The following is a 17,069-nucleotide window of genomic DNA, read 5'->3' as shown; positions in this document are numbered from 1 at the left end:
CGGGTCATGCTTTAAAGTCTTACATTCTGAAAACCAGTTAAAGTAGATTGGCACATTAATGCAAAGCTGCAACAGGAAAGTTCAGTCAAACTTATTTGGGCGAAGAAAAAAAAAAGAGCTTGGAAATGTGGAGGATTAGCAAAGGATTGGCTTAAGAGGTTCAGGAAATGACCATCCAACTAATTAGAAATCCCTTTTCAATTGTCAAGCTCCTGTAATCTTAAATGATGGCTTAATTTCCCAAGCCAATGACGAGCGAGCTGACTGAAACTGCAAGTGTCAAAACTCTCATTGGCTGCGTACCAAGTGGAACAGCACCTGCTGAGACGGGAAACAAAAAGCGAACCTGCTCAACCTCATCAATAAAAATAATGATTAAAAGCTGCCTTGGATTTGCAGGGTAGTAAATGTATCACTATATTTATTTTCATTAGCAAGCTAATAATAATAAATAATATGATATTCTCTCAGTTTTAAATAAGGTATTAGATAATTAGAAGCTGATGGATACAGATTGTTGAATACACAGCTAAAGGACATTTTGAACCTTACCTCATTACCTTACCTACTCGTACACTTGTGTTTGACAGAAAAAAAATATTGACAATTTAATGGACCCCAACTAGCCACATTCTTGTCTTGTAGCATCATCTCGACAGAATGAGCAGGGGAGGACAAGTACTTATGAATCAACGAATGTCACTCATGCTACAAATATGACAGGACTCTTAGACTCACCACCTTGACACAACCAGATGCATGTTTGAACAACTCACGCTCTCTCTCTTTCTCAACAGCCAAATTCCCATTCAGCAATTTCTTCTCACATTTCAGACAACTGTCTATTGGGCTGTGTAACAGTCAGCGAAAACAGCAAAAGACAGCATGGTGTGTATCTTGTACATTTATATCATTTCCATAAATTAAATGTCAAGAATTAAATAGTGAGGATAACGATTGTTGCTAGATTAAGAGATGATTTGCGCTGCTGTATATCCCGGATTTTACAACATTCCTTTTGGTTAGATGAAGCCCAGGGAATTTTTTCCCTGCTTTGGGACACTGCATACAGAGGACTGTTGCTGCTACAGTGAATGTGCGGTGCTGTTTTAATCTGGGATCAAACTGAAAATCCCCTCCCATAAGAGTTCAGTCAAGGTCATACTGGCGATTAGGCAGACTGTCTATAGAGAGACAAACTGAGACAGAGAGTGAAAGACTAGTAGAAAAAGGGGGAAAAAAAGAGGTGCTGTCAACCACAACTCCCCCAGTGGTGATCTAATGTTACTTAACATGTACTTTTTCCAAAACTCTTAGCGTGGTCTTCTACTATATGGCGAAGAGAGTTTGGTGACTAAAGAGTAACACAGAAGAGCTATTTAAAAGATGAACTCACTCCTTCCCTAACATGTTCAAGTCATTACTTCCCAGCCTTAAAGCCTCCTGTTTTGTCCGCCACATGTGGGACACTGACCTGCCTGCAGCCTGGTGCGGTGCCCAGGCAGACAGCTGGTCTGTCTGAAGCTCTCATGCACACGCGCACACACACACACACACAAGAGACACACACACAAGAGACACAGAGGTGAAAAGGGAGAGAGGGAGGGTGTGAGGGACATATCCACAGGCCTTGAAATAGAGCAGGACTGGCCCAGGTCAGAGTCAGCCTGCCTGGCCACCTGTCTGGCATATGAGTTTTCCAAGGAAGTGATGTCAAGGTATCCACAATGTGGATGACATGACTAATGACACGCCTCCTAAACTATGTGTGCACCACATTAGCATTCCAACAGTGCTTGCTAGTAGCAGTGTTGGGAAAACATCCTGCCTTTGATCCAATTAAACACCAAGTTGAGTGTAGTGAAAGTGTTACTATACCATCTATAGGTGATGTTTTTAATCGGCTGCAGAGTCCTTGAACATCCCCGTAAGTTTCCCCAATTTTGTTTATCGCCTCTGCGCCTCTCAGTTCCATTAAGGAGCGCAGGTCTTTGAGCGTGCAGCCAAACTCTCCATCGTGGTTGGCCTCCGCCGTGGAGTTCTTCACCCCACTGTACGAGTTGTTCGCCATTGTCTCGACGCTTCCCCGCTCTAACGCAAAGCGTTGCTGCTTCGACTTAACCGAGGGGGTAAAAAAAAAAAAAGCAAAAAAAAAAGTGTTGCCGTGGAAAAGCTTAAATCCTCAAGAGTGCGAACACAGTGGTAGTTCCCATAAACAGCTGATAGGCCCTTCAGAGGCAGCTGGAGTCATACGGCAGGTAGCAGGGCAGGGATATTACAAAACAAGCCATTTCCCCTTGGAGAGCTGAGTTCCTAGTCTTTCATGGTGACTGAGGATCACCCAGAGCCGGAGATCACCATGGATGCAGATCTGAAAGAGAAGAGCAAACATACAAAAAAAACCCTGTTAATAATGACACTAGCAAGCATTATTTCATACACAGCAGGGTTTGCCATACATTCATTGATATGACATTTTATAGGTTAATTTTTCCCATTTCACTATGTCTTACATCTTCAATAATTTTTTGTTTCACCACGCAAACAATGATGAGAATCAAGTTTTCTGTTTTGTCTGTTTCTCTCTGGATACTCATATAGATAAACACTTTTTTTTCAATTTCACTGCATTACCAACATGTGGTTTCCCTTAGTATGCTTGACCTAATACTGTGAATGTTAACTATGATGCCTGCAGCACACTCTGACATCTTGAAATACTTATTAATTAGTATCAATGCTCTTGTATTTTTCTTTCGGTCACAGGTGGAGCCTTGTGTAACAAGTCTGCATTTGGACGTTTTTGAAATACGTTGACATCACCGTTTGTCCCTCTTCGTCTCCGTTATCATACAACTACATTAACAAAGATATTTCTGTTGAGACACTTGGCCGCTGCATAAGATGAAACAAGGAAACGTCTGGGCAAAAACCAACCACTCAGTTACCGAGACGAGAAGCAAAGTAATTAGCAAAACTGCCTCCAGCTATCTGTCGACAAAAAAATGTGATTGGTTGTACTTGAGCTGTAATGAAATCATAATTATTTTGTTATCTGGACAGAACCCTTGTGCAGTAATGTGCGCTCGCCTTCCTGGTCGGAGTATGTGAAAGTAAAAATAGTCCTTTCCCCTCTGCAAACATAAATCTTCTTGGCTCGGCTTCACAGTGAAGGGTTTCAAGCAGCACCTCTATGTTTCTTTTACTCTGTTTGATTTAAGTTGACTCACTGTGTTTGGTTTAATTTTGATATATGGTAAAAATGACTTGTGCATAAGATTTATATTCAGTAGTAATGAAAAAACCGAAATGGTATTAATATTGTAGTAATAGAAATAAACCACAAGACAAATTGATATTAAGTATAACAATTATGCTATTTTAAACTGTGGTCTATGAGGACAAATTTGATTGGCCAGAGAATGCACATTAATCAGTTGTTGAGCTCAAACTGCAGAAAATCAAGTTACACCAGATAAACATCTTCTACCTCGACAAAAATAGGTGTATTCTCACTTAAATTTGTAAAAGTTTAGCAAAATTTTTCTTTGGCAATGAAGTTTAAATTTACTTAATAGTGGGTGCAGCTTTAAAATTCAGCTTCTGTGGAAAATTAAGTTGCGTAACTTAACCTTATCTGCAACAATTAGTCAATTAATCTAATCATTGAATCAGAAACAAAAAGGTCAAATTCTCTGATTCCAGCTCCTCAAACATGAAAACAGTCAACATTTTTCACCATTTTCTTATTAAGTAAATGAATTAATAATGAAAATATTACTTTCAGCCATAGTTTAATTGATCATTTTTTACCCTTTTGTCATGTATTTTATCATTACTCACATCTTAATATTGTACAATTTACTATTTCGCTGCTGTTAAAAGGATATTTTATAAAATGTAATAATGCCTCTTCCCTTGCTTCACACCCACAGACTGTCAGTCCTGTGGGAAAAGCTGAAGTTTGGTAATGATCTAAAACATTACGCTTACTTTACACAGCGCATGATCACAAACAGCATTTTTTCCCCACTGGCCCACTTGGCCTGTAGATCAGAGTTTTACTGGTCCCTTGTATATTTTACTTTTATACTTGTTTATTTTTTCACTGGCTTGGCAGCCAAAAAATGAAAATAACTTTCTTCCTTCCAAGTTTGGTGATTTATTCATTGTATAAATAACACGGACAACAGTGAAGTTCCCTTTAGATTCGGTTGTTTTCCTTTAGCTATGGATATGTAATGATGATACAGTATGTTAAACAAATGCTAAATATATAATTAGGCACATATAGGATCAGTAAAGGAATAGGTTTCTTCATATGCAAGTACTGCTGGTAGAGAGGAGGGGGCAGCCTAAAGTCTACAAGAATCCAACTAGATTTAAGATATTTTGCTAATTAGACTCAATCATACAACATACAATGAACGTCTGTTTTGAGCTCATGCATGACAGTGTGGCTGTGAATGAGAGGGGATGCTCACTGCTGGAAGTCAAAGACATCATATTTAAGTTTATGTTATGCTCGTTTTACAGCAAGCACTCGTAGTCGACTCAAGTATAACCAAAAGTCTGTTTCATTCTGTGCATTCTATATATATATATATGTGTGTGTGTGTGTGTGTGTGTGTGTGTGTGTGTGTGTGTGTGTGTGTGTGTGTGTGTGTGTGTGTGTGTGTGTGTGTGTGTGTGTGTGAGTGTGTGAGTGTGTGTGTGTGTGTGTGTAGCTCAGCCCTGCCTTCGTGCATACAAACACTGACAAAGATAGAGCATTTAATTAAGACTCAAAACCTGCGCACATTAAAAAAAAAACAGGCATGTGCACGGTATCTGCGAGCGGAACAGCATCCTCGCAAGGGAACATTTCTGCTTCGCATGCACAAATACGGTCCCAGGAGCACCGGCTGTGACGAGTGTGAGCTCGATGCTCCCTACGCGCTCGCAACTGCTTAGCACTCGCTACCTCATCGAGTTGACTTTTGAGACTTTAGAAGCAGAGATGGAATAGACAGCGGCTGATATACTTTGTTGTTTAATGGCAGCTGGCAGACAGCGTTTAGGTGCACTACGTCCTCCTTCTGGATTGGAGAGTGGATCAGAACCGCTATTATACTATTACATTAAATTGTCCTTTTAACTCCTGTGTTTTCTAAAAATCTGAAGACACTCCTGCACAATACATCATCTGAACAACCTGCAACATTTCTCTTGTACCTAGTTAATCATTTGGAGTGTAATTTGAAGTGTCTGTCTCCCTTGTTTTATATCTAGAACAGGATGCCTAAAAAAAACATGCTCCACCATTTCCTGTAGTCCCCAATGTTAACATCTACCAATAGCATGCTTATCTATAATGTTTATTGTACAGTTCAGACTAGTGTGACTAAACCTCATCCTCCTTTCTATATCCTCTCATTTCTCCTACTTTTCTTTGAATGCTGTAGCAGTATTAGCCCTTATTTCCTCTATCCCACTCTTCCTGCCACTTCTTTTTGTTTTTCTCATTTGATTAGCCTTGCTGTATTTTACTACCATACTTATTTCTCTTTTTCTCTTGGTTCTCCTTATGCATATTTATCTACCAGCTCATTTCCATCCACACCAATAAGCGCAGGAATCCACATGAATTTAATTTCCATTCCGGCCCCTCTTCATTCTGAATATTTCTTGAGTTATGTCAAGTGCTGTGTCTTGCCTTGTATCTGAATGCATGTGTTTAATACTGGAATCTCTATCCAGCTTAGTTCAGGTAACTGCCTTTCTTCGACTGTGTCAGTGATCAAACCAAGCAGCCAAAGGTCATGACAGTATTCAAAGTGACCAATCAAAGGAGTGGAGACATCAGCCGCCGTCTACTCCGTCTCCACCTAAAAAGTGTCAAAATTAAACTTGATGGGCAAGTGTTGACCAGTTGTGAGCGTGTAGGGATGGTTGAACTCGTTGCTCGTCACAGCCAGTGTTTGCAGGACCATATTTGTTCACGAAAAACAGAAACACCCTCACTGCAGGATGCTTTTCCGCTTGTGGATGCTGTTCTGTGTGCTCGTATCACGTGCCTGTTTTTTTGGTTTTTTTTATGTGCCAGGTTTCAAGACTGATTAAACACCATACAACGAGCAGAGGTGAGAGATAGAGAAGCAAACATCCCATTCTCTCCCCACCAGCTCAGTCAGCTGCTCGAGGTGGAGAAAGTACAAATTCGTCACAATATGAAATTTTAAATGTGGCGTTTAAGAGCGATGCTGCGCCACACAACAACGTAAACCTGGCATTATGCAGTGACTCTGAGTGGCCGCTCAGCCACTGACCTCAATCTATTTGTCTGCCATGCACTCTGATTGCATAAACTTGCATAAACTTTTACTGGCCCCAGGCCATCGGTTATATCTGACCTGGGGACCAGGTGCTAAAGTACAGCATTAGAGTCAAATCCTTTCATCTACAAATCTCAATTTGTAAGACTGTATCACAGTATCCTGTCATGTCAAACAGTGTGTTTGTCTGTCACTAAAATAATCAGAATGAAAATGAGAAAAAAAAAAAAAAAAAAGCCAGCAGCAGCTTCTCTCTAGTTGTGCTGGTGGAGTAACGTAGTGAGCTGGGACCAACTGACTGATAACCTCAGGAAAAGCCTTCTGTTAAATCTAATTAGGACTATCTGTGGCATCAGGGAGCTCCATGGTGCTCTACATGGGAGAGTCCATTCTAATGAGAGGCTGCTGTCCATTCAGCTTTAATCAGTAAAACACAATGACGCTGATTCATTCATGTTGACCAAGTTGATAGGAATTTGTCTCAGACAGAAACAGAGACAATAGACAAGCCACACAGCAACACAATACAATTACAGAGGCTGAAGTACAGCATGTGCCAGCATGTTTTTTTTTAAAGGAGAATTTGATGTGATGAATTTCTTAGAATCACGAAGGACAAAACAGAACAGGGGAAAGGGGAAAAATTGAACAAGATGGGTTTGATTTTCTAGTCTGAAATAGTTTTGGGAAACAGTAAACCTATATTGTACTTTCAGGTGTAAAGCCCTGTCACGCTATAATCTGCATTGCACTACAGGGAAAACGGCTGTCAGATCCATTTAAAAAAAAAACCAAAAAAAAAACCCATCAGTACAGACAGACAGGGACGTTGCTCCTTGTATGTAACCACCAGTTGCAGCAATTTTTACTCCCTTTATATGTTTCTGTAGATAAAACGGAGATCAAAACGTGGTTGAGAGAGAGAACAACCATTCATCCGTCTTTACATCAAACAAGACTTCAAATTCCAAACTTAACATCCCAAACCCCTAAAAATATGTGAGAACTTTAAACTGGGGCACAGATGCAATATGATAGAAAATGTAGCCTTTGTAATTGCTCACTGCACAAAAAAAGGCTTGCAGCTTATTCCATTGAGATTGTTGGAAACTATTCTGTCACATGTTGAGATTCTTTTTGGAGCCATCTGCCATGGAAAACGGGACAGAATTTATTATTTATTACACAGCATAATTGCAGGGCCGGGTGTATTACAGGAGGTGGGAGACATAGACACAGAAATCCCTATTTTGATGAGGAAATACTCTTGCACCTCTTGTACTGACTGCAGGCTTTGGGTGAGATTAAGTGTGGGCAATAAGTCAAAAATATCGTAATTTTTTTTAAAATTCTGGTTTTAAAGACTACATTGCAAGTTACTGACCAGTACTCAAGATTTAAAAAAACTTGATAGAAATGGTGACAGTCTATTTGTTTAAAATGATATATCTGAGTGTAAAACCAAAACCAACACTTCAACCAAACTTATATCACAACTGAAAATGAAAACAGCTCATGTTCGTGTAGAAGCAAAAGTGTTTTATTTTGGATAACTAGCGGAATGTGCGTGCACACATACACGCACACACACCAGAGCTGACATTGTGCTAGTTTGCGGCATGACAGTAGTTAATGCTAACATGCAGCAGCTTCCTTTAAACTGATGTATGTTTCACAAACACGCTACAAGGTAGGGCTGGGCGATATAGATAAAATCAAATATCACAATATTTTTGACCAAATACCTCAATATCAATATTGCAACACTATTGTAGAGATGAATATCTGTGCTTTGAAAAAATATTTACACAATGAGATTTTTGATAAATCATCAGTAATTTGGATATAATGACAAAGTAGGTAAAGGCAAATAATACAACAGCCAGGACAGTCAGAAAATTACATCATTTTACTATAATGCAGCCTTTAAAAGACGACATTTAGCCTCATATCACGATATCTATATATTGCCCAGCCCTTCTACCAGGCATCAAATCAGTGAGCCGACTGGTGAGCTGGTGATGTGACAGAGCTCAGACAGGTGGTGGGCTAACGGCGAGGTCCAACGCAAGCGCTGCAGCAGTACGTTGTTCTTATAGTATTTACAGTTAAAGCAGCATGGGTTTCTGATTTGAAGTTTCAAAAAGTAGTTTGCTCATTTTTTAGCTGCTTTTTACTCGTCATCCTTGTCACTGGAGAGTCATTTCCTGCAGCAGATTGTAGATGTGGTGCACACGGCACTCAACACGTTGGAACTGGTACCCCGTTAGCCTCCTGCTAGCAGACTGCAGGCTGTCCGTCACGAAGCTGAGCTGATACAAAGTGAACTGTAGCACGATACTAACGATCTCTCTGCACAGAATGATCGTGGAAACATTTAAACTGTTATATCATCATCATATCTGACACTCCTAGCAGGGATATCTTAAATGAATTTCACCATTTTTCAGTTATCATATGGGCAATATTACCTTGTCTATGAAGATCTTGTCCTGATTTTGGCATTTTTCTTGAGTAGAAATGCAACTTTTAATATAAGGGTTAGGGTTAGTTACACCTCTAACAGTGCATCCAAGTAACACATATTAAACATTTAAGATATACTGGTGAACTTGCCCCTTTGTCTGGATGAACAAGACGTTAAAATGTAGTTGAATCCTAAACCTAGTCTGTTCAGAAGTGCATCGTCTCAGGAAAACCGCAGGGATTAACAAATCTCCAGTCTCCTTAAATAGGGAGCCATAGGTGGAGTTATAATTTCCGAAGTACTTGAGGACTGAGCAAAGTAAGAAAATGTTTTGCAATAAATGGCAAATAGTGGAAGAATTCAATGGCAAGTCTAGACATTTCAGACCCTTCAAAAAAAAAAATTAAAAAAAAAAAAAAATCAGATTTTATGGCGTATCCAGGTTTTTGAGACGTTTAACAAAATCATACTTTACAAAAATATATATATTAGGTGAAAATGTTGACACTGCTTAGCCCTGGTGTAGATGTTATCATTACTATTATATATTTAAAAACCCTATTTGCTACCTTCATATAGAATTAAAATAAAACTATACAGACTAGAGAACTTAATTTAAAGAAATTAAAGAGCATATTAACTTGAATTGTTGGGAGAGAAAGTCTGTGCGTTCCTTGTGCACGTCACTAACGGCTTTTTGTCAAATTGCAATAAATGGAAACTGCAATTTCAATCATTTTGAATGTTCATTCTTGAGAGAATATATAGCTTTTTAAAATGTGTAAATTGTTTCTAAATGACCCGTCTTAAAATGGCAATAATTTCTTTTGCCTTGAGCAGAACACACAGCAGCATATAGTAATGAATGTAATTCTTTTGCCTTCTCCGTGTCCCTGCCTTCATGTCTTATCCTATGAGCCCTCTCTCACATTCACACCCCCTAACCCCACGAGCTGCAGCAACGCCAAGATGAAGGAAGTGCCAACATTTGCTGTGCAGCGACAGTTTCGGGTTGCGGAGCAGGTCACATGTCACAACAGTGGAAAATCATTGTGATTGGATCTCCAACCCAACAGCTGGCATGGTATGGTTGAATGACAGAGGCTAAGGTTAACCCTTTGCACACAACAGCGGCTAAAACGCGCTCAGCAGGCACATGAGGAACAGGGACTGGAGACTTGTAAAGTCACAAGTCTCTCCTCTGCTCGAGCTATTTAAGGCTGCGATCACACGTTAGATGTGCACTAAAGCCTCCGCCCAGAAGGCTGTGGCGAGTGGAAACAAGTAGTGAGGACATCGGTGGTGGGCATCTTAGAGATATACTCCTGTCTTTGACACTAAGGAAACCCTCTGGCAGTTTCTACATCTCTATGTGCCAACAACTCGATGCAAGGTAGCAATTCTAGGGATCCCTTCTGCAATGGAGCTGCCTAATGCGAGGGGTGGTATTTTTAGCTTCCCCCAGACTGCCCCCTCCCCCCACAGCTAGCCGTTGCTGAACTGGGTCAGGCCATGTACATGTGGAGGGTACAAAGCAGAGACACCCAGCTCTCCTTGTGCTGCACTGCTCGCAGCTGAGAGCGCTACTTCAACCCATAGACGGGAACCTCTACACGGCTCTCCAACACCATCGGGCTGCCAAATCATAAGGACGCGCAGTGTCACCGTCAACACACACACACACACTCGGCCTGCAGCTCTTCTTATTTAATTTATAGAGGCAAATATAATAGAAAATACACCATAATGTTTTTGACCTGTAACTAAGGTGTGGTAATCAAATAGGTATGAGGCTGTGTACAAAAGTAGAAGGGTAGCGGGTATGGATATCATAACTGTGTGTGCTTTTTACAAAATGGATAAGATAGTTTAAAAAATGCCTTATTTAATTTAGTATGGATGCCTTTTTTTTTTTTTTTTTTTTTAAATAAACATCGTGCAGGCTAAAATTAATATTTTACGTTTTCTGACAAGCAACACATCAGTCGCTTTAATACTAAATGAAACATTATGTACTACGATGTGTTCACTGATAACTAGTACAGTAGTATTCGTAAATGTTAAGTTTTTCAAATTTACAGACAAAAAGGAGAAAACACAGAAAATCCATGCACACTGCTGGAGCAGAGGCAGAAAGTGGGGCAGATTTTTGGCTCCTTACGTAAACACAGAGGAGATAACCTTTTGTAGCTTTTGAAGCTTTTGATCAAACCAAAAATACCCAAAGATGTGCAATATGGGGGCTTCTAATCACCTAAAAAAGGAGGAGAGGGTTTATAACTGCATTTTCAAAACACGTTCATAAGTGCCTGTCAAAAAAACATCAACAAAATCAAGTAATGGTCTCATTCAGGTCTTGCATTTTTAAGTTAGGCTGTTTTTTTGCTGAATATGAAATATGAAAAAAAATCCAGCTATTGTTAAAGTTGGACTTTGCATGTTTTAAATATGACATCGATGCACCATGTAATAAGTCACCTTCGGGTTATAGTATTCCAGTGTTTCTTCACATCAATACTTCTTCTAATCAGTGACCCGATGTCTGTGCTAATAGTGACAATAGTGCACGATATTCACGTATTGCTGAGTCCTAAAAATACTGTCCTGTTGTTAATATATGATTAAATCTGACACATTAAAATCATTAAAATAAAGATTTGTTATTTACTGGACCAAATGTACCAATTTTAACTAGCAAATATGACTGCTATTAATAAACAGTTAAATGTGCTGATGTTTCTAATCCTTAGTATTGTCAATATGAATAACTGTATAGTTAGATTTCAACTATGGAAATGATTTTGTTCATGAGAATTTAACAGTACCATTAAAACCTTGCTGTCTAAATAATGTGAGGAAATTTCTAAGTAGTTACTTTGAGAATATTATAATTGTCCTTTAGAGATAAAAGGCGGGATGGTTTTATTTAGCCATAGCAGCGTCCTTGATGTCCATAGCATGGAAAATATTCCAAAATGAAACATCTTTCATCGAGCCACTTTGAAGATGAGAAGCTCTCTGTGGTCTTTGTTATATGTGATTGTACGCAGCAGCTCAGCGGCCTGGAGGTCCTGCCGCCCTGCCACAGTCTGACCTTGCCATCCCGACCATTACAATTTCGGACACATGGAGCATTAAGCTTACTTCACCAATACCTATGGTGCAGATGCAATTTGTGCTAGCCAAACATATGTACAAAATGTCATTATGGACTAACACAGCAAAGCAGGCGGAAGTAAATTAAGTCTGAAAGGTAATACTGGCTCGGACTTGGTTGCTACACAGCACTTTCACATCCATCCTGTGGAAGTCTGCCAAACTTGGCAAGCTTGACATCATTTTTATCTCCCAAAGCCTATATCACAACAAATTTCAAAACTAGAGAGTGAATCACATTACTAATTACGTGGGCTAACTTCATCCCTCAGAGGAGGTTATATCCAGCGATCCGCACTTTCTTGGCCACCGAAACTGCGTTCAGTGCAACTCTGGCACTATCGTAATGAAGGCATCACCTCATATCAAACACAAAGCTGTAGGAGGATTAGTCTGTGGAGACTAGAGACCTGACAGCTAAGCTTGAAAAAGGTATTAACAGTGAAAATGTGTTTGGTTTTTTTGTGTGTGAATTTTGCGTCATTCTCAAGTAATGTCATGAAGATATTAAAAATGATGATTATTAAATTTTAAGATGGAACTTTGGAATTTCATGGGGACCTGCATGAGTGACAATTGCTCACATTACCTTAATACCAGTACATAAAGCCATGAGTGGGCAGTTGGCTTTTGTCCACTGGCAAGGTTTTAGATTTTTCAGAAAATGGCTAAAATGACAGTAGGGATCAGTATAAAAGATTAGGGTAGATAGGATAGGGCACTGTAAATCATCTGCGACCAGACATTCCTCATATTTAAACAAATTTAGAAATGAGTTTATGTTTCATTTACTGAATGATGATACGACTAATGAGCAAAATGTAATAAGAAAGCTAAATCTACCTAAAAATAGATATGTACACTTGGCATGTGTAAATGATATGCCATCATTTGCATGTCATAGCTATCAGCTTTTCAGAAAAGCAAAAACATACACGCCTGGTACACTGACTGTAGCATAGTTAGACCTTCTAGCTGTTTTGATGACTAATTCATAATATTATCCAATGCGTGCCTTGAATTGTTTTAGTGGACTGAATCAGACTATTTCCCCCCCAAGTAGCTGAGCCAATAGTTCATGTTATAGCCACCACTGATCTCCCAGCCCCTACAATGTTAACACCAGCATATCAACTGGTCATATGTGTGTAGTTTTGCTCTGCTAGGCCAGATTTGAATGAATGTGTAGTTATTAAACTCCATCATGTAACATAAAACCCCTGGTTGGAATAACCTTGTCCTTACAATACACACACAGAGAAAAGAAAGATAAGCAAAACCCCCCATCATAAGTAAATAGTACCATAAATACATTGTACTTGATACTCCAAAACCAGACTATATTTAGCTTTCCATGTCACTTTACATGGGGCTCAATGTCACCTTAGAATACGACCCACAGTGGCTAGCTCTCTATAATAATGCTCTAGACTACGTATGTTACAACATTTTGACTTATGAATACAGACTGAATCGAGGACCAGTGATGAGAATTGTGGTTAATAATAATAATAGTTATGTAATTTTTTTGAGGCTGTGCTTACAGCTGTAACGATAGCCACAATACCGCAGTTGTGAGATGCTTAACACGTGGTTAAATTCTTTAATGTCATCACCTCAAAATGTTTTTTTCTTTAAATGCCAAACACAACCAGACAGAAATACATTGGAGAATCTGCGTTGCCTCAGTTTGCTCCGGGCTGCAAGACTTTGGCGTCGCCCCATGAGAACAACCGCCCAGGTGGTCGCTGAAAGAAGTGCCCTAGGAAGCGGAAATGCATCTAAGCTAGGCTAAACGCAAACCCCAGTTGACCAGCTCTCCGGTCAATCTTCCTCGCCAATGTCAACTCTATCGACGATAAACTAGACTACCTAAGACTGCTTCTGGCCTCGAAGAGAGAAATGACAATCATAGCATATCTCTGACGCCGCTATCCAGCTAGCTGGGTTAACCACTCGGACAGGACTGCTTCATTGTGACAAGAGGCGGTGGCCATATTAACAAAGACTGATGTAGCGATCCTCTCTGCACACTTGTCAGCGTTAGCAGAGGGTCTAGCAGTCAAATGTTGACCCTTTTATCCATTAAAGTCATTATTACTTTTTAATAATATGTCATTCCTATTTTTCTTTAAATAAGTTTCTCTGTATTGGCGGTAAAACGCAAGTATTAAATCCATACAGTCAAAGCCTTAAATGTGCTTTTAAATGATTCAAAAGCAAAGCATGAAAATAAATTGAGGGGACATATGAAGCAGCTGTAACGGGGGACTCATCCAGGATAGGTTACGGGCTTGACAGGTGATAACTGCCTGGGAGAAAGTGTACTCAGTCAATATACTGCATTACTTCATCGTACATAGAGCTCTATGACAGCTAAATACTCCCATGCCATGAGAAGCAATCAGAGCTTATTTTAAACAGCAAGCTGTAATGTAAGATAGAGATAGAAGTAGAAATCACATAATCTCCAAAATGGATAATTAACTTCATATGCACCGCCAACAGGAGGACCTGGAAAGGTTGTTGGTCTACCAATGTAAGCAGGGCAAACACTATCCAACTTAACCACCGAGCCAAGGAGGTCAGATGATCTGGTCTCTTAGATATAACCATTTTCCAAAACAATTTACAAAGCAAGTGTAACAACTACTGACTCATATCCGTTGTAAGTCGGGCCTGGCAGTGCTGCAAATAGTCAGCCAATATGAAAAAGCAATGGTATAGCAAGGAATAAGAAAGGATATTTTTGTCATTCTTGAGTGACAGCAACAGTCTGAGTTCAAAGGCCTCAGACACAGCGACAGATTGTATTACTGATCGTTTAAGTGGATCATTAAACAAACTATGAAATATCTAGATGCTGAGCTAAACAGATAAAATTAAATGTCATTAATTGCAGCAAAAACTTTAAATGGGGGGGGGGGGGGGGTATTATGGAAATGTATCCTACAACTGTCAAATCTGACATTTACCCTACAACATAGTCTTCTTGCCTATAATGCTTGGCCTTGGCATTGCTTTGCTTTCATTATATATTACATAATATCTCCAGATAGCTATACATTCCTACAGTGAATGGCACACCTTGCACCACAGATCAGTTCATTCACTTTTTAGCCATAAGGTCAAAATGTAAGGTAAAATGCGTCTGGATAGCGAAACAACACAATGTGCAAATCACTGCAAGATTACATGTAATTACACAGGAAGACACTACCGGCACTGCAGCAGGCTGGGTGCTATTTAATTGGATAAGGAGTGATCCCTTCAACTAGACACCAAAAGGTGCTCGGTGGCTGCAATCCACCATCAACCTGGATAACCTGTAGATGAAGTTAAGACGTGCGAAAGTGTATTATATTATCCATCAAGGTCATGCTTGCAATGTTAACATGCGTAATCAGAGATAGGAGGCACATTAACGTTATAAAAAGGTAGCTGGCATGGTAATTTAAAGCGACATGACAAGGTTTCAGCTTTACCGCTATTTGGATTTTCAGCTGCTCATCATAAAATCATCTTAATAGCGTGCACTGATGTAAGTTTGCATGACATTTAAAGCTTACAACTTAACTTGACATAAAAAGAGAGCCAGATAGATAGAAAGAGAGAGAGAGAGAGAGGGAGGGGGGCACGGTGCAGAATAATGTTTCCCCTCGTGGTTGTGGTTGGGGTTATTGGGGTTGAAGAGAAGAGCACGAGTCGACGGGAAAACACCGGTAAAGAAAAACATGATATCGCACTTTGACAGCCCGGTGAGACGCTTTACTGGTTGATAAAAGGTTACCACTAGCCCGGTGAGACGCTTTACTGGTTGATAAAAGGTTACCACCGATAAAGCGACCAAGTCGCTTTAAATTACGCATAACGTCCACTTTGACTGTGACAGTAAACCGTGGATGTCGCTACCAAGATCCAAAAAAGTTGTCCAGCACTCGGGAGAAACAGCGTGCCAGGCCGGGGTTTCAATATTATAGCCCCGGCAGCTTACCTTATACTGTGACCTGCAGCATGAGGAGCGAGATGGTTCAGAATATCAGAGCAGGTCACAGAATCTTACGGGTCACCAAATACGGCGTAACACCGGCATTATCTTTCCGCTTGTAAGTGCGTCTATATTGATATTAAACTGATTAAAACGCGAGGATTTTTAATGTTAGAATGATATAGTGGTCACTTTCTCGTAACGCTATAGACCTTATTTCACAGACAACCTGTAATATAATAAGCCTCCATGCCTCAAACGTCAAACTGAGGAGTGCTGTGCGAGGAGTCCAACCTTAAAAAAAAAACAACGTTGCAGGCTAGCGTACAATGTTAGCCAACTAGCTCCAAGGCGTTAGCTTATGCTGATTGTAAAGAAGGGAAACACACAAAAGCTGCTTCTAACAGATTGACAAGTCGAAAAAACTTAACCCGAGGAAACAGAAATGTCAAAGTAAACCAACTTAAGCACATGCAGGGGAAAAAAATCTTGCAGCATCCCGGCTGATTAGCCACCTGGGCTGGAAAACGAGACGCCCAATGTCAATTATCTATCCCAGATATAACGTAAGCTAACGATGTTAGCTGGGTATAAAGCTAACTACCCAAGGCAGCTACCCACCAGTGGCTGGCCCTCGCTGTTCATCGCACACACACACACACATTCACACACACAAAAATGAAGACTTCACCGGCTAAGGTTTTTTTTTTTTTTTTTTTTAAATGCAACCTCTAAAAATCACTTGTAAAGCAGCCCCTTAGCTTCAGGAGATTTTATCACACTGGCATAGAAAATACAACCAAAGAATACTTACTCCGTTCTCTGAAGAGCAACCCTAGATCCCTTCCTCACTTTAACTCCCCCTCAGTCTCACCAAAGACTAGACTCTCTCCCCTGATCTGAGGTAAAAGCCCGCCCACTGCGCTGTCACAACCACAAGCAGTCTCCAACGTGAAGGGTCAAGATAGTTCCCCTCCCATCCGAGCCCAAGAACAACCCGTGTCTACCAAAATTAGAAATCACTGACACATGCGCACAGCTGATTAAAACCGCTGCAATAAGACTGAACTGGCATCGAAAACACCGAGTTTTTAATTTTGTCAGATTTCACAGCAAGGCTCATAAATGAAATACCGCTTTAGTA

General features: G+C 40.0%; 1 protein-coding gene across 2 annotated transcripts in view; it reads right to left on the bottom strand.

The window, feature by feature from the left end:
* Positions 1-16,802, bottom strand: part of atp2b1a (ATPase plasma membrane Ca2+ transporting 1a) — a 42,352-nt gene extending 25,550 nt beyond the window's left edge. The window contains exons 1-2 of one of the 2 annotated variants that reach the window (XM_062443880.1): positions 16,740-16,802; positions 1,879-2,371 (exon numbers count right to left, since the gene is read on the bottom strand). In XM_062443880.1, coding sequence (XP_062299864.1) covers positions 1,879-2,071 — 193 coding nt within the window. In that variant the 5' untranslated portion in view covers positions 2,072-2,371; positions 16,740-16,802. Of the gene's footprint in view, positions 1-1,878; positions 2,372-16,739 lie in introns of those variants that run through there. The other variant, XM_062443882.1, reaches the window with a different exon arrangement.
* Positions 16,803-17,069: the final 267 nt, after the last annotated feature.

The sequence above is a fragment of the Scomber scombrus genome, chromosome 22 (genome assembly GCF_963691925.1).
Source record: "Scomber scombrus chromosome 22, fScoSco1.1, whole genome shotgun sequence".
NCBI classification, from domain to species: domain Eukaryota; kingdom Metazoa; phylum Chordata; class Actinopteri; order Scombriformes; family Scombridae; genus Scomber; species Scomber scombrus.
This window is presented reverse-complemented; position numbering and strand designations above follow the sequence as displayed.